This window comes from Schistosoma haematobium, chromosome 7, assembly GCF_000699445.3.
Source record: "Schistosoma haematobium chromosome 7, whole genome shotgun sequence".
Lineage (NCBI taxonomy): Eukaryota > Metazoa > Platyhelminthes > Trematoda > Strigeidida > Schistosomatidae > Schistosoma > Schistosoma haematobium.
The window spans coordinates 11894192-11913753 of NC_067202.1; the positions used below are offsets into that span (position 1 = coordinate 11894192).

The 19562-nt window shown below is 32.9% G+C and overlaps 1 protein-coding gene across 1 annotated transcript in view; it reads left to right on the forward strand.

Annotated features, from left to right (window-relative positions):
• Positions 1-19562, forward strand: part of UNC13C_2 (Protein unc-13 C) — a gene marked incomplete at its 5' end in the record, with an annotated part of 95673 nt that overhangs the window by 14882 nt on the left and 61229 nt on the right. Inside the window, 4 exons of the mRNA XM_035731286.2 lie at positions 1301-1534; positions 12295-12436; positions 13326-13367; positions 17341-17468. Coding sequence (XP_035588142.1) covers positions 1301-1534; positions 12295-12436; positions 13326-13367; positions 17341-17468 — 546 coding nt within the window. The remainder of the gene's footprint in view (positions 1-1300; positions 1535-12294; positions 12437-13325; positions 13368-17340; positions 17469-19562) is intronic.

A 19562-nucleotide genomic window follows, 5' to 3' on the forward strand; every position in this document is an offset into this window, starting at 1 on the left:
GTAGGTTGCTAGTATTTGATCATAGGTTTCTCCGAAGCTCTTGTGACGTATAAGTGTGGCTACTGAGTGGAAAATGATGTATGACACAATATACCAGAAAAAAGGCAATAGTTTTTCATCCACTATGGTAGTTGAGCCTTTTATTGTTTATATGCAACCACGGTCTACCTCAATGCGAGTTCTTAGCCGGTGTAGGAGTAAGCTAGTGAGGAAAGGTTGAAGATCTTGTATTAAATCATAAAATGATCGATTGTCGAGCTGAGCCATATTCAAAGATGCAGATCATCTGATTGAGGTTTACAAGAAACCACGATCAGTGGTTGGAGATGTTGATTATATGGCTCTGGACAATTCCTAGTGTCACAGAAGCATTCACTCTTTGTTTTTCTATGAATACTGAGTTTTAGTTAATAATATCTTTAATCCCACAAAATTGTTTTTCTCAAATCACACAATCTATTTTACTACCATTAATACCATTACCACTTCTGTTGTTTTGCTATTTTTGTTGATATTTTAATCTTGTTGTACTTTTCAGTGGGATAACTTGAATAAATGAACTTATGTTAAAAGTTCTAGGTTACTTACAACGGGTATCAGGTTTTACAATTGGTCAGTTCTTTATTCAAGCTAGTTACGAATGTTCTTTTATCTTTATGTGTACTTAACACTTTTCTTGTCGCTATAGTGTCAGTCAAATTAAGGCATGCAACTAAACAAGCTCATCGTTAAGTTTCTGAATATTATTAATGATAGTTGAGTACTGAATGTTCGGGGACCAGTAGTAGCCCTGTTTGCTCACAATTAATAGACACGAACCAACAAGTATACCTTTTTATCAATGTTATCTATCTAAATGATTCAGTATATCATATAGTTCGCCTATAGAGGAAATAACATAAATCCGTATAGACGCAGACAATCTTTGTGTTTAAATTATACTCTATTTTTTTTACACTAATTATTTACTTAGCTTCAGAATAACACTGATGGGTTTCATTGTGAACTTTTGTAACCAATTTGGATAAGTAACAAAATGAGTAAACATTTTTTTAGTGCATTTGATTATTAACTTACGATTAATGATACATAAATGTAATTCATGTTGATAAAGCTTGACATAAAAAAATGATGATTATCATATCCATTACATGTTAATTGTTAACAGAATGTGAGTAATCAGTAGAGTTGTAAGATTATAGATGGATAGTTTTTGTAGTGAAATTGAATAACATATAAGTTTCATTTTACAACTAATAAATATCCTCTTTCTTTCTAATTCTTATCTTTAAATGAATAGGAGCTGCAGAAAAATCTTTACGTCATGGTGCTGTAGATAAAGCTCAAGCTGCCATGGAAGCAATACGTGCATTGATTCAACGACGTATTACTGAACGACCAGATATTTTCGAATTTTTAGCTAATGTTTTTCAAATTGATGTACATTCAATGACACATTTAAATGCTTTAGAATTTGCACAAAAAAGTATTGTAGCCGGTGCAAGTCAATGGTCAGCTAAAATTGCAATCACTGGTAAATTGTTATTTTTTTAGTATTAAATTATTCAATCTGTTTTTTTTTTAATTTTGAATGACTTAACTCTCCATGTTGCATGTGAGGCATTGATCCACCGAAGAAAAAATAGATGATAGTTGTGTAATATTGTAAATTGACCGGAGTTAGACAATAACACCGTTGGATTAATGATCAATAGTCGCGAGTTTAAGTGTTCGCATGCGCAACTGTAGGTCATTGGCTCGATACCAAGATGTGGGATTGGGGATGAGCACTGCTAAGGGGTTCCATACTATAATAAAACGGCCATCCATAGCTCCCAGGTTTTAAACGGTCGTCTAATTAACATCAATTGGTGGTTTAAACTGTGGTAAATTGAATAATTAATTGTTAGATATCAACTGAAAAGAAAATTTTCTCGAATGAGATAGCTTGGGAGCAAAAGCTCAGTCAATTCATAGGTTGACTTTAGTAGTACTCTCGGAAGATATATATTCCATTTATAATTCGAACAGATTTGGTTGATTGAAATTAAGAAGTATGTATATTATTAGAAGTCAGTTAGCGAAAGTATCTAGTTTTACCAATGGCATTGTAAATAACATTGTCTTTTTTTGTTTGTTTCACATTTAAGTGACAATTATCATATAAATTAATGATAGTGAATATACTTAAACCATTAATAATGTTGCAGTCTTACTAATCACCTCAACCGGGAGTTATTTTCTTGTAATTCGATTTTTTGCATGGCCTTTGATTTCAGATTGGTTAGCTAATTTTCTGTATGCTTTAAGATTGTGCTTTTGTTACTGCATATACTGAGTTTTATCATTTCGGCTTGTTCTGTTTGATGAACAAGTTTTTTTTACAGTCCATTTTCTTCCTATTGTTAGCGGCTAAATTCTAACGTTCTGTATGCTAGTTGACGTTATCAAGTTTACAATAGAACCATTTAAATTAGAATAGCTTAATCATTCGTTAATTCACGAGTATTATAGGTCAATCGGAAACCCTCAGTACATGAGTCATTATTATCAAGATAGAATACAAATCATGGTAAAATTTACAAATATGTGCAATCATGATATTTTACTATTGAATACAAATAGAATCAATTCTCCTAAATCTTAATCCTCTGAATTCTTCATGTCCCCTTTTTTCGTTCCAAATTTATCCCACTGGATTATACTCCTTGACTAACATCTTCAAACCATGATCTTTTCGATTGCTGCTATTACCTTTACTACCTCTACCACTATGGTATTTGAATCGACAATTGTACCTCTGTGGTAATGTGGTATGGGAACCCGAACTGATGTAAGTATGCACGAAGTTCTACGTTGATACTGAATGATTGAACTGTTATAATTGAGTAAATGAATGGAGATGTGAAACTTCGTGAAATATTCCACGGTGAATTAGTTTATACATCTTTAATATGTAATTATTATGTTACCTGATATGTAAGCTTCCATTTGACATATATTGGCTATCAACGCTATCTATTTTGCATCCACGAATTTCATTAAATTAGTTATAAATCTATTATTTAGACTTATACAACGAATATCCTGGTTTTGTATACCGTGAAGTTTAATGTTTACGTCGGGTCATTTCAGGTCTTGTATTTTGTGGTACATAACCGACAGTTTGCTTCATAAGGGTAAAACCCGGTGTATAAGTAATAAAATACAATGACGTATACTGAAAACTGACAAATACTACTTATCATAACAAGTAGCATATATAATTTATTAATTACTCATAATAATGGTTTAGTTGTTCAAGACTAATTTTGTCGATCATCTATAGAGGCTTTACAGTATTTTGATTAAAGCTAGTACATATAATGTATGAATTCACAGCAATTTTGAACATAATGTTAGTGTAACTTGTTTATCAGGTGTAAGTTTGTATTTTTCGACTTCGTCCATATTGATCGTTGTCAAACTGTCAATCAGCCAGTCAGCTACATTGTAGGACCAGGCATACATATGCATCAGTCCAAGTTGCCATACCTCATTAGCACAACAAGATGAACACCGAATTCATAGTAGTTAATTTAAGAAGGATTACACAGAAGGATATAATACAGGAAGAAAGAATTAAGGCAATTTTAGTCGTTGGTGAAGATGACGATGTAGATGTAAGACGTATAGTATCCATTCAAAAAGGGTCGAGCAAAAGGGCATACATTAATAAAGGCATCTATCGAATAGGCGACTATAAAAAAGAATCATATTATTAAAGTTGAGCATTGAAAGGAGGAATAAAATTTTCAGTGGTGTGAAATATATTCGGTTTGCTTTTTGTTTCTCATCCCTACGACCAACCAAAAATGTAGTTATCTAAACGTCTAATGAAGAGTCCACTTTGGATAAATATTGATTCTTCCAATTTGATGACAAATTGTTATTTTTATTACGCTAATTATGTTATCTCTTAAGTCTAATTCAAACAGCTAGAGGATGATCTATTTAGAGGGCTCTTTCGAAAATACTTGAGAAATGTTTAGTGAATGCTACAAACGTGTCCTTTTTTTCAGAAATTAAAAAGTCATACTCAGTATTCTTTATTCTATGTATTCCCGAAAATATTGTTGTTTCTAATCTTCAGCAAAATTTAACCAACTTTTACTCATTCAATTGTTGACATTCGTGTAAATAAGAGTCAAATGGCTAGGTTTTATTTAATATTAGTCGGATGAACAGGTGGAGCTTAATAAGTGGATCTCATAGAATTGATATTATTAAATAACATGAGGATTATTAAGTTTGTATGTAAGTCAGATTATCATTTATTCCAGTTAAAATTATACTCAAATTACCGTTTAATAGGTAAAAATGTTTAAACAGTTTATTTAAATTACAAATCTAACTAAATTACAACAATACCTTCAAGATGATCTCACTGCGGAGGTGATAGTAGTTCATCGATTTAAACATGGGTTATATATGTGCAAAAGTATCAAGTCAGATTATCATTATATCGTAATGCTAATACGTAATTTTCACTTTGTCTATAGCTCTTCTAGATTTACTGCCGGTCTCAAGCCCGGGTAAAAGAGGAAGGTTGAGCATGGGGTTAGCCACCCCATCCCGTAGATAACTAACTCGCCACAAAACGCTAACCAGAAAAAAATAATTGATTATTTATAATTTGTTTTAATTGTCTTTTTTATTTTCTAGTCATTTGTTATTATCACCTCCATGTTTCTTCATCTTTCTCATGCTCTTTAATTAGATAATTATCTTTCACACATTCGGTTTTTATCTCATCATTTTTCTTTTAATTCTTGATCTTTGCGCGATCTTATTTTAACCCTTGAAGTTGTGTACTATTGATTAGATTCTTCAACGGATTAAAAGGAGTAATGAGCATAAGTAAGTAAGTAAGGAAGGAAGGAAGTGACATAGACATTTAAAATTCGGATTCCGACTACCCAACACGTTGATAAATCCTGGACTTTTAACGGCGATTTATTGTTGCAATAAAATAATCCTGGGAACTATATTAACTGACTGAATACAACTCATCAAAAACGAGTATAAAAAAGAGGTAACATCAGCTTAATATAGATGTAAGTGTAGCGTACATTATAAAAATCTCCTAAACAATTTTGGGATGTTTAAATGTGAATATTCAAATTATGCGCTATTCCAAATAGATAGTCTAGTGTTGATCTGTTTTTGTAATCTTCTACGAACAGTTTTATACGTACTGCTGTCTCTTTACACTTTCCTTCTAAGTACTTTTCCTTGATTCCTGCATCCGACCGTTCGATTTTCGATCCATTTATATTTTGTTACTTCTTTGGACCATCAATAATTTTCCATATACTTGAATAAGCGGCACTAATAAGTTGGCGAAAGCCTCAACGCCACTCCTGCATTGTACGTTTTGGGAATTTCTTCCACAGCAAATAAAGAATCAAACATATTTTACACCATTACAAATGTTATTCTTGCTTTCCATGCTCAGCTTTGTTAATGTGGGCTCTTTTGATGGTTGCCCTTATCAATATGAAACTGATTTCATCCTCCCTTTTGATAGTCACTTTTGTTTGTTTCCTTTCTCATGTGAACCTAGATGGTTGAATTACAGTGTACTCGTCTGTTATATTTTCTCAACGGATAGACAACAAAGAAAATATCCTAACATTTTCATTATTTCACTTACTTTAATATTGAGTAACATAACTCAGAATCAGTCACAATGATACAAATGTAGTCATTTCTTTGTTTCCCTCCGGATCTTGAGTTCCATTGTTCCTTCACGAATACTTTTTCTCTATATCTAATAATAATAATAATATATTCTGAAAATAATAATTACAGAATTCACGAAAGTTTACAGGCATGATCAATTTGGTATAAATAGTAACATTAGATGTGGAGAACAAACATGTGATGTAAGACAGTTTTAAGTATTTTAGTTCAGTAATTGTTTAGGCAGTACATTTATGACATGTATTAGAGCAGTCCAATGCATCAGCCGGGAACTTTTAATATTTCTTAAGTGGACAACCTGGTGATTTACGAATGGTGTATTTAAGGTCATTTCCTGTGCCAGAACGAATTAAATGAAAGTTGTCTACAACTAGAGAAAGTAAAACGAAAACAGAGAGTACGGAACAACAAAGCAATAATTACCAAAATACGTCAATCAGGTCTACCATAATGCATCTGTCATTTGACTCAGTGATATACTGTTCATGTTAGATATTATTCAAATTAGTTAAGGCTGCTAGAGACAGTGTTAACGTAAAGTAACAGCAGGTAGGTAGTTTTACTTAAGGAATTCACTAATAAGAATGACTAAACATTTATTATTCCTATAGTCTCACTTGTGGAATAAGATACACCTACAGATGCTAGAACATTTAATGCATTTTCAGAGGAGCAGTATTCATTGAACCATATTTTCAATGTAATGTAAGGAAACAATATAATTCTTTGTAATCCATTGATACAAATATCAAATATCTTTTCAATGTTATTCTATCGTATTAATGTGATATACCAGCTAAGATTTAATACATATTTATCTCAAGTTTTATGTTAGTTATGACTGAATATCTTCTGTCGTTGTGATAAGTCAATTTCAATTCCTGTTTACATTAAGTCTAATAAAATTAACATGAAAAGGAATATCATTAATCAGAGTATACTTATCTATTCTAAACTAAATGAATACAAGCATCAATTTCTTTGTTGAATATACCAGTTGGTGATATGACAAAAAAACAAGTAAAAATCAGACAAACAACACCGATATGCATTCAGTACAGTTTTGTTTTTCTTTTTCATTGTGTTATCTAACTCTATGTTTTATTTAATTGAAGCAAATGAAAGATGCAAGTAAAAAAGTATTATCAGTATTTATATAAATCAAAGTCGGGTGTGATGTAATCAAATCAAAGGAATTATTGTTTACATTGATATTGTTGTTCTCTTCCTTTCTCACTTATCTTTTTTTTTATTGCCTTTCATCATTAATAACGGCACAAATACGTCAAGAAATAGAAGAGAGTACAAATGAATGAAATGACATGCTTTTCTCATATACTATGTCTTCCTTTGTATATCTCTTTGTATCTTTTCTTTATTCCCATTTGGTTGTAATGACTATTTTGTACATATTGATACACAGTTTATCTATCGGTGTAAGTTAATGATAAATTATCAGCAGAATGTAGATTAAGGTGGTATAATGCTATTGTTAAAAGACGAATGTTTGTCACAGTAAACATTTTAACAATGAAAATAATAGTATTTACTAAGGTGAATATGAGCAGAACCTGATTATCCATGTGGAATAACATCAACTTGAGTGAAATTGCATATTGATGGGTAATTGTAAACTAACTCAGCTTAGCTTTAAACTATCAAAAGATGATCGGACGTCAATATCTGTATACTAATTTGAGGTTGAATCCAAGCATTTGGTCTTTTAGGCGAGATCAACGAATCAATTGAAATATATTTCTAAAATAGAGCAGGTCATCTATTTAGGGCATCTTATATTTCATGTTAGATTATTGAAGGCAGTCGACACGGGACACTAAACCTACGCCTAATACTAGTTGGTACTCATCTATAGGGCGTATCTACTAATTTGAAGAAATTGATAATCCCTGGTAGATTCCAACCCGTGTCACATAGTGTCAAAGTCTGGGACGTTACCACTGAACTATTCGTGCTGTACCTGATCTCCTAAAGGACTAAGATATTTGCTCGACATTCATGGAGACATAGCATTTTTTTATTCACTTCCACTGCTAGGAACATTGTTTTGAGTTTTAAGACATTCACGTGCAATCAAATTGCAAGGCTTCATTATTCAGTCTATCAAAGATCTTTAAGGCTTCATCTGTTTGGGGAACTTCAATTAATGTAAATACTGGGTTGTGGAGATTATCTAGTTTGATTAAAATCATTGATTGATCGATGTAAGACCGTTATTGGAAACCTAGAATCAATGAACGTCTTCCGCCTAGTATGGAACTCCTCAGCAGTGCGCACCAATGATCTCGCACGCTGTAGTCAAACCCAAAACCCTTGCCCTTCTACATCACTAAATCTTAAATTAATGTAGCCGGTACAGGAATAAGAAAGAAACATAGTCAGTTAGAAAAAGATGCACAAAGTAAATAATAGTGAAAAATGAAAAAAATACACTGAATACTTAGAGCTAATAGTTATTATAATGGCTGAACTAAAACGCTTATTGAGAAATTGTTAAAAACGGTGTCAGGTCATTGGCAGTTTATTCACGAATTTGTATCCATAACTATATTTGAATATTTATTACCTAGATTTATAAAGTACTTATAGTTTGATACTATAGCATCTCTGGTTTTTCTTCTAAGCTTAATGAAATGTACCATATTATTATTAAATTTCCTATTGAAGCTACAATTCAAAGATCTTGGCAAAAGTATGTCAAATTTTGACCATGGTATCATAAACTAATAAACTCTTTCTAACTTACAACATGATTGATCTTATTAGACACAGTCCCCTGTTAGAATTCCGTGAAACTCATTTTCAAGTTAAATGTGTTTTTAAATTTTTTTTATTTTAACAAAACGGATTGCTGAATGTTTCAGAGGACTGAACTTGACCGTTAATTAATCATTGTACAAATTAATTCAATTTTTTAAAATAACCTCCCTCTTTTTATTGAGTTAGACAAACATAATATATGAAATATATTTTTAAGATTGGTTTTCTTTGTCTAAAGTAGACAAATATTTAGAAGTACTTACTTACCTACTTACTTACTTACTTACTTACTTACGCCTGTTACTCCCAATGGAGCATAGGCCACCGGCCAGCATAGTCCAACTCACTCTGTCCAGAGCCTTCCTTTCCAGTTCTATCCAATTCTTGTTCATTTTTCTCATGTTTGTTTCCATTTCTCGCCGAACTATGTTCTTTGGTCTTCCTCTTTTCCCTTCGCCTTGAGGATTGTGTGTGAGGGATTGCCTTGTGACGCAGTTGGATGCTTTCCTCAATGTGTGTCCTATCCACTTCCAGCACTTCTTTCTGATTTCTTCCTCCGCTGGAATCTGGCTTTGTTCTCTCTGACAATAGTTGTTGTTGATAGTGTCTGGCTAACGGGTCCGAAGTTTTTTGCGTAGACAACTGTTAATAGCCTGTTTTATGTTCTTGATGATGGCTTTCGCCTGGAGTCCCTTTAGGACTACTGCCGGTCCCATGCTCGGATAATGGAGGAGGGTTGGGCATAGGATTAGCGGCGCCAATCCGTAGAAAACTCACTAAAAAACACTAACCAGAAATAATGTTTCGAATACCTGGTGATAAATTATTATTATTGAATTATTTTCTCCAAGAAACGGATAAGATAATACATTATGATTGATTTAGTTAAGGCATTTAGTGAAAATTAATGTACAAAAATTCAGTCGAGCATAGCTAAAAGAAAAAAACAATAATAAAAATAAATGGTTTCTATCATGATTTAGTTTCTTTTTAGCCATAAGACGATTATATCGTCTTAGCAACTGTTTTTTTCAATTGGATATGAAAGTAATTTTGAGCAAAAAGATAGGCAAAGTTTTCATTAATATTATTATAAGAGGGTTTGTGCAGATTATAGAATTTTCATAATTTAAATCACTGGCTATTCTTAGTTAGATCACCATTGAAAAAACTGGAAGTATTGCACATCTATTTTGTCGTAATATAGGATTCTATAGCACTGAGCATCTATGGTTTAACATTTGGGAGCTTAACTTTTAGACTACTTAGTCCTGATCTGATGGTATACATTCCTAACACCAATCACTTCACGATATTGCGTAAGTATTCTGATTTTCAATGGTGATCTAGCTATAATCAATTTGTATTTTAATCTATGAAAGTTCTGCAATCTCCACAAACTCTTCTATACTAATAATGATCATATACCCATTAATGAACGGTTATAAGATGTAATTCCTAGATTTGTATTGAGAATCCTTGACCATTAGGAGTGAAACAATTATTCACCGCAGATAGTCGTTAATGGTCATGTAATATTCTGAAAGCTTTTGTATTTCACGTCTACTTTAAAATAAAATACTTTATGTTTAATTGTAGTGTGTGAAGCATGGAGAAAATTGTATAAGTTGGTTATTTACTATTTGTGACTGACACAACCAACGAGTAATTCGTTCGTCAGTATATTTTCTATATAATTGTATGCTGTATAGTTTGATAAAATTAATTTAAAAATAATCTTGATAAAATGATCTGTTCCCAGTTCGGTTGTTACTTTCATATTTTAAACATTAAATTCAATAGGAGTTTGGTAATATCAGACTATGTATCTGTAATTTTATCCAGCCTGAGAGTGAAAATTATATTGATGTCCCTTCAACTGCAATGATTGACAGTTTAAACGTTCCTGGTCTGTTAGACAGAAATGGCTAACGGACAACTCATATTTTAAATGTTAATCTGTTTAACTGTTATAGCTCAAGATCCTGGTATTTAGTACTGGTGAAAACACTATAATGTCATTGGATATTGAATGAAGTGGTACACATATACTTCCTCATTCTATTTCTTTGCAGGTTATTCTACGTTTGTGCACTCTACTTTCCATCATGTCTGAATGGTTTAATGCTTGAAATTATAAAATAAACGTACAGCCTGTTGTCATGTTAAATACTTGAAACCTGCAGGGGGGATATTTCAATGATTATTATATGTTCCACTTGACCTATATTATGGTTGAAAGTACAAATATGATTACATAGAAATTCACACATGTAAACAACAGTACAAAGGCTATAACATGCCTTACTTGTGATCTCTATATTTTAAGATGAAAAATCTTATAAGGCCAGATCTGATCCAGAGTCCATTTAATTGAGCATAAATGGAATATATGCACTAATTTCATAATTAAGCAAATATTTAGTGATTTTGTAGAAATATATCCATGAGTAATATGTTGGAATATAGTCTATGTTGTACTAAGGATTACAGATTGCAATTAAATATACTACTAATGACGAAGGTTTATAGAGAATTTTCAGTTTGTGATTTACATCAAGAACATTTTTAGTTCGATATTTACCGAAAACCAGAGAGCACTAGTCACTTGTTTCTTTCTAGTATAGAACCTTATAGAAGTGGATATTTATGATCTCACCAGAGATGAAATCCCGGACAATTAGGTCTTGTGGAAATTACTTAGACTCTGGATCATTGAGTTACACTTGCTTGTTCAATGGGATGAAGTTTAAATTCATTTGATGCTGTTTTACTTGTATCTTCCCGTCGTTATTTAGGACTGCAATTGATCAGTTTCATGTTGGCATGTGTGCATCCTGTGCGGATTGCCTCGATATAGTCTTAAGTCACAAGCTTTTTAAGCAAAGATGGATAGTGGCTAGCAGTGGAATCTAGAACGCGCGTTTCACCCTATTTGGGACTCATTAGTTGGATGTGCCTGCGAATTAAGGCTATATTGAGGCAATCCGCACAGGATGTACATATGCCAGCATGAGACTAAATAACTATGGGAAGATACAAATAAAACAACACCAAGTGAATGATAATAATTAATATTACTGTTGAGTACGTAATATTTACAAGGATCAACCGATGAATAAATAATGAATTCATATTCTACAGTCGTATAAATTGTATATTTGTCATGTATTTGGCTGTTCATTTTGATTAATAAATTCAAATATGACGAGATTTTATTGAAAAGAATATTCCTCAATGATGTATCTGAGTTTTCATTAATAAATAATAGTCTTAATTGTTTGAGGTAAGTATTCACACATTGAGATAATTAGCTAGTGGTGACTGTCCTTTGAAGTTTATCCTTTCAGAATTCAGGAATCGATTATGTGAATATATCTGTCAATTCAACCGTCTTATATCGAACAGTTGAATTATTTCAACATATAGGATGATTCTGAAAAAGCTATATATTTCTTTGATGATTTTGATGTTGATTATTATCCTGAAGAAGTCCAGACAACTTAGCTGGACGAAACGTTGGAATTACTCAACTTTCAATCGCTGAGATTATTTCAAATATAATTTTCACATATAATGACTTCTCTATACTCGGCGCCCAATTTCTGTCAAACTATTCATTCTAATTTTGACGAATATTCGTGTATATAGGATTTAATATTATACAAATCAATATGTGTTTACAGTCATATTTTTCGACTAATTTTTATTAGTACCTTCATGTTTATTATACTTATCGCTTTTATTATTATCTTTGTTATTGTTTTCAAGTGAAATCTGCTCAGGGTTTAATTGGTAAAGATAAAACTGGACGAAGTGATCCATATGTGACAGTACAAGTTGGTAAAGTACGTAAACGTACTAAAACAGTTCTACAAGAATTGAATCCAACATGGGATGAAAAATTTCTGTTGTATGTACTTTAGAGTAAAATTATTTGAATCAAATTGTTGTGTATTTTTGGATAATCTTTCTATGGAAAAGCAATTATCTAAGTGAAACCCTACTTTTCTATACTTATTTTTACTTATTATTAATATGTACGAGTAAACGTTATGGAAATGATATCTTCTCTAGTGAATCGAAACCCAATTACGCAGAGACGATCTAACTGAATATTTTTTATTGACTATTAGTGCCAAATGTTTGAGGCTTAAAAAAACGTGTGTTGTCTATATGAACCTTGAGTAGAGACAGCAATCGAAGAGACTATGGTATTGTGTTGTTCCAATGTATTAAACTGTTAAGCACACAATATACTTTCAAACACATTTCATTTAGGTAATTTACGAGTTCAGAAGTGGGTCATATAAATTCTAGGAGTTGCGCAAACTAATAACGTAAGTTACGTAAACATACTTAAAGTCAGTGGTAAATTAGCATATAATGTGATATAAATGTGTGATGGATAAAGTTGCTGCACCACATTAGCATGACGAGATTAGAGTTGAAATAATGTAGTAGCAATGTTGATGGGAAAGACTAACCATTGGAAATAAAACTCTAAAAGACAGAAACAAAAGTTATACATAACGTTAAATTGGAGCTTAAAATTTATGGGAAGGTAATTATTGAATGGATCTTAGTTCTTGTGACGGATTCTAAGCCATATTGCTTAAAGTCTTGACTCACTTATCACAGCTTTAGTGTCAACCACAATCAGGTTGTATGCACCCACTTCATGAACTGATGCCACTTTTTTTATTTAATTCTCTTTCATCAAATCGCAATTATATTGATAAAAGAATTCGATAAACATGATATATTACGAATGACACAACTTTCCTTCTGTTTGCTTCTAGTGAGTGTGATAATGCCTTGGAACGAATTAAACTTCGTGTTTGGTGAGTTTACTTTTGTTTATTAACACTATAATGTATGATTTGTCCACAGAAAATATGCATAATAAGCATTCATTTTATTATAGTAAACTGTAGGAAGAACGATCAGAAAATGCAATAAAATGTTGAGATCTATTTCTATTATGGAAAACAGCTGTTATCATGGGAATTAGACGTTTCATTGTAAACTTTGAAGATTGAAAAGATGATACAAGGTTAGAAAAGTCCTTAACCTACTTTTTGATAAAAAAAAAGTAGACAATGACATGTTAAAGGTCAGCAATAACCAATAAAGATCCAACCCACGACAAGTTGTGCGTCATATGTGACGTAACTCGAACAATTCATTTCTACCTGAAGTGTATGCTAATGATATTATTCAGAAGAACAGTGAAAGCTCCACGATCAAACCATCCAGCTCAGAGAACACAACTCTAGTAAAAGCTAGAATATAAATGTATAGATAAATCTTTCTGATTAATGTCCTCTATTGAATGAAAATAAATTATTTCTATCTTTCTCATCAGTAGTTTATTGTTTATTTAAATAAATCAATCTGTTTTTACGAGAATAATTTAGCCACTCCTTTCTGTATTGGCGTAAAACAATTAATCATTTTGAGTAATTAAGTGTAAACAAATTGACTGATCTTGTTTTCAATGACTTAATTGCTGATATTGATACTGTGAGAGAAGTGTAAATTCTGCAAAATTATAGATATAGAAATATTATTATTTAAATAGTTGCTATGACATGATTTCCATTTGCATCTTATCACATAAGAAAAAGCTTGATATAATAATCAGTTCTCGATTGATTAACCGACTTTATGTTTTATGTTTTAATAAATCACTATTTAAATAGAATAACGGACTAGATATCAATTCATGGGGCTATGATGATCTGTTACTTTTGAATTCTTCAACTAGACCTTATCATATCTCATGGAATGCTTCATTGTTTTGAATTATTTATAGGAATTATTCATGGAAATACTCATTAAGTAAAAAATAACATTCAAATATAGTGAACTTAGTTAAGATAAAGAAATTCAGATGTCTGATAGATCAGTATGAGTTATCTTCATTTTCCTAGGTCTGATACACACAGATACAGCCTATTATACGTAAGTAAACAGATAACATAAATGGATGACCCTGAGATAGTCAGTAACTTCACTGAGACATAAGAATGGTTCACATGTTCATTATCATCCGAATAGTGTACTTTTCTGATAATCATTAATCAACAGTTCACATTGCACATAGCGTACGACCACATGAGTCCAAAGAGACTATCTCATAAGCCGCCCAGTAGAAAACGTTGGATTTCCGCATTTTTGGAGTATAAATGCATCGTTCGATTGATACTCCCTTCGAACACACACACACACACTTGGAATGATTACTAATTGTTTAAGGTTTATTTCCTAATGGGTTGTAGGTGTGCTCATCTGTATACTCTCAAAGTAGAAACAGTTAGCTGTTCATTGTTTCGTGATTTCCAATAGATTTTCCCGACTGATGACGTTTTGTAACAGAAATAATATTCACATACAAATAATCTTTACAAAGCTCTCTTACATTGATTAACATCTGTACAGTCTAAATCATACCATCGTGATTCATTCACACAAAACACTAACAACATAACTCCATTTAACAAAAGATGTTTCTTTATTTCATATCTTGATATATTGAATGACATATTATGTAATGATAAGTTTTGCATAGTGAAAAGAAAGATATAGTTCCGTTTCATAAAAGAATTCTAACATTAACTAAGATGACAATACATGAAAGTCTGTGATGCACAAATTATTGTAAGTGTTTAACATAAAATATGAATGAATTAAATAAGGTTGTTATCACAAAGGTAACTCCTTCTCTTAAAATTTAAATTCATTTTAATATGCTACAATAATATGTAATGTTTACCATTCTTATTCAAATATTATCATGATATAATATCAGTAATTGAGGTCATGAGTCAATTGAAGCCAGAACACTATGGAAGACCTGGAAACACTGGATGGCCGTTTCGTCCTATTGTGGGACTCCCCGGCAGTGCGCATCCACGACCCAACCTCGCAGGATTCAAACCCAGGACCTATCAGTCTCTCGCGCGAGCGCTTAACCACTAGACGACTGGACCGGCATCCAACGGTGTTAATGTCTAAATTCAATGATTCGGAAACAGGATTTATTCAGTTTCTGTATGGCAAATTTTAAGAGTTTGTACAATAGACCATATGCACATTTGTACGCAGTGAAGATGCAAAGCTAAATAGGGATTAGAAGAAAAATTCGTTCATTTTATTGACTGAAAACATTATTCCTAGAACAATGACACACCTTATTCTTTGGGTTTTAAGAAGTTCATTGACTGATGAAAATACATAGTTAGAGCTGATAGCATCCTATATCATCATGAGTACTGATTGAATAATATCAATCATATTTTTATTGATGATCATTTATCTGAATACCAGAACATTGTAGTAAACTTTATTCAAGTGGTTGAAAGCAATTGACAATTAATTTGCCCTACCTAGGTTTCATGCTATTTGCCAATTTTTAGCTAGGAATACCTGCTATCGTGAGGGAATTTGTAGCCTCTGTGAGATTCCAACACAGGTTCATAATTTGGGACATTACCACCGAGCTATTTGAGTCGTTATTGTGTTACTGCAGAACCGATATATCTATAACTGATCGACATCTGAACACTAAGACCATATTTTTCTATTCAAGTGGGAGATGTCAGTTTAAATCCACCGAAAAGCATCGGTTCTCATTGAATTGCAGGGGTACCTTGTTGGTGAGTACCAACTTGCACTAAACTCAGGTTAAATATGGCTGCTCTTAGGCGATGTTGAACCACCCAACATCTCAACAAAGTGCACATAATGTCCAGTCATTCAGGATAGTTGCTACGTTACAACGTCGTAGGTAGAAGTTAATCAGCAATCCCCAATTAGTAGGGTGCTAGGTAAGGATAAGAAACCAATTGATAAAGCAGCAAATCCTCATCAACTGAGTTAGTTGGGACATGTGTTACATGTGTTCAACCATCTTCTACCTCGATGAACGATGCTGTTTGGTGTAGGAGTAGGTTAGAAGAAGGCTAATGGTGGCCAAATCAAGACATGAGAGTGGGTCTACAAAGACACTGACATTTCGACTAAAGCATGTTAATTTATGTAAACTACTTGGTTGAGGTTCGCGTGATTATCATAGCCACTGGTTAGTAAGTTTGAATGACATGGCTCAAAATCATTTACAGTGACGCAGGTCCATCCATTCTTTATCTTCCTTCAAATGATGAGCTTCTGAGTTCCTCATCACGTTTTTATAGTTAACTAATTTATATTTTCTTTTTGAATTGCATATTTGATGACTATTACTAGTGATAATGTTACTGGCTGTACTAGTCTGGGATTCGGTTTGACAATTTCATCTCTTTGTGTTAATGAGGTATGACAACTTGTACGGATATACTAACTGACTGACTGGGGGATTGAATAAACGTGATATTCGTGATTATTCAGTCAACCATAAATGGTCAACTCTATCGGATGTTTACTTCTATGTGTGAAACATCTGTTGACATCAATGATCATCAAAATCTGGTTTTATTATTATCTCATGGAATAGTCCGTTTCAGTTATTGTTGATGTTGTTGTTCTTAGTAGGTTTGAATATTCGTTGAGTTCTTTACCACAGAAATGAATATCTAGAGAGAATGAACTGTCATTAACTATGTTGGATTGATATTGTAATAAAAGATTTCTTGTGTTTTATTCAGTTGTTTATAATTTTCAGTCAAGATAAAAATGTTAGGTGTCTGTAATGAGCAAGAACTCAGATATGGTAAACAATTTATTGTTTGATGTAAAATTACACAGTGCCTGACATTGTGAAAGGTCATGTTCATTTTAAATATTTTTCACATTTTTACAACTTTTTCCCTACAGGGATGAAGATAATGATTTAAAGTCGAAAATTCGACAAAAATTCACTAGAGAATCGGATGATTTTCTTGGTCAGACAATTATTGAAGTAAGAACATTAAGCGGTGAAATGGATGTATGGTATAATCTTGGTAAGTGGTTTAAGTGAATTGAAATAATTTCATCTTGTCTGTATATAAGCACAATAATGATTATGATGATATTGAATGTAATAATCAAATATTGAGACATTTCAATGTTTCATCTACATATAACACTTAAAGTAATTAACTATCGTTCACTTATCCCTGTGATTACAAATTGAGTCGATTGGTTATATAGTATAACAACTATTGAATGAATATTGCTTAGTAACTAACTTCCTTATACGTGATATAATTTAACTCAACTAGAAACAATTTCTTATTGGGATTTCTGAAATTTACCCTTAAACCAGTCATTAATGAGCCAGTTATGTAATAAAAGTGTTAAGGTAGGGTGATTGTGGTAATTACTTCCATCTGAATATTCATTTATTTCATATAGGGTATAGCATACAATGAATGAATTAAAACGGAAAATAATTGTTCTATTCATAACCTGTTAATCACAGTTATAACCCAGTGCACAAATTATCATCAAGTGAATAAATTTTATCGTTTCAGGAATTTTCAGCTATTCTTCACTATGCTAAACAAAACATATTGAAAAGAAAATGTTCAAGAATTAAATTCTCTTGTCAACTTGATCTTATGAATATGTATTCATTAATTCAAAAGAGAAGTGTATTCAACACACTGAAACCACTCCGAGATCATTATTTTTTCTTAGAGAACAATACGGTTTTAATTCACTCAGAAGTTTAAACATTACTTACTTACTTACTTACTTACGCCTGTTACTCCCAATGGAGCATAGGCCACCGACCAGCATAGTCCAACTCACTCTGTCCAGAGCCTTCCTTTCCAGTTCTATCCAATTCTTGTTCATTTTTCTCATGTTTGTTTCCATTTCTCGCCGAACTATGTTCTTTGGTCTTCCTCTTTTCCCTTCGCCTTGAGGATTGTGTGTGAGGGATTGCCTTGTGACGCAGTTGGATGCTTTCCTCAATGTGTGTCCTATACACTTCTAGCACTTCTTTCTGATTTTCTCCTCGGCTGGAATCTGGTTTGTTCTCTCTCACAATAGGTTGTTCCTGATAGTGTTCGGCCAACGGAACCGACGTATTTTGCGTAGACAGCTTTATCTTCTGAATGATGGCTTTCGTAGTTCTCCAGGTTTCCGCCCCATATAGTAGAACTGTTTTGATATTTGTAATAAAAACTCTGGCCTTGGTGTTGGTTGACAGTTGTTTTGAGTTCCAGATGTTCTTCAGTTGTAAATATACTGCCGTTGCCTTCACATCTGCATCAGATCCACCATGTTTATCAATGGTGCTGCCCAGATATGAAAAGGATTATACATCTTCCAAATCTTCTCCGTCAATTGTGACTGGATTGGTGTATACTGTGTTGTATCGGATAATCTTGCTTTTCCCTTTGTGTATGTTGAGACCTACTGCTGCTGAGGCTGCTACTACACGGGTCGTCTTCTCCTGCATTTGTTGTTGCGTTTGCGGTAGAAGAGCCAGATCATCTGCGAAGTCTAGATCGTCCAGCTGCATTCTAGCAGTCCAGCCTTGCCTAACACCAGTAGTTACCTCGAACCACGATGGAAAACGTGGAAGCACTGGACGGCCGTTTCGTCCACAACAACCCTTCTGATACTAATCAACGTGTGCTCACTAGTGACTGGCTTCAAGAGGTATATCCTGGAGTTCCAGTGAGAAGTAGTGACCAATGGAGTTCAACCGGGTCAGTTGTGAGATAGTAACTCACTGAAGACAATGATGGATGTGTCACTCAATTTCATGGATTATTTGAAGTTAGACATTAACATCGTTGAATGCTGGTTCAGTGGTCTAGTGGTTAAGCATTCATGCGCGAGGCCAATAGGTCCTGGGTTGGAATCTTGCAAAGCGGGATCGTCGATGCGCACTGCCGAGGAGTCCCACAGTGGGACGTCCAGTGCCTCCAGGCTTTCTGTGGTTGTCTAGGTTCAACTGACTGATTATCTCAACCATTGAAATTACTATTATATGCACAAAGCTTCTGATACTAATCATTAATTAGTTGATTTTGGACGTACATTATGCTGAATATCTATTAATCAAAGCTTTAAAGATGCTATGATTTGTTACTTCCTTG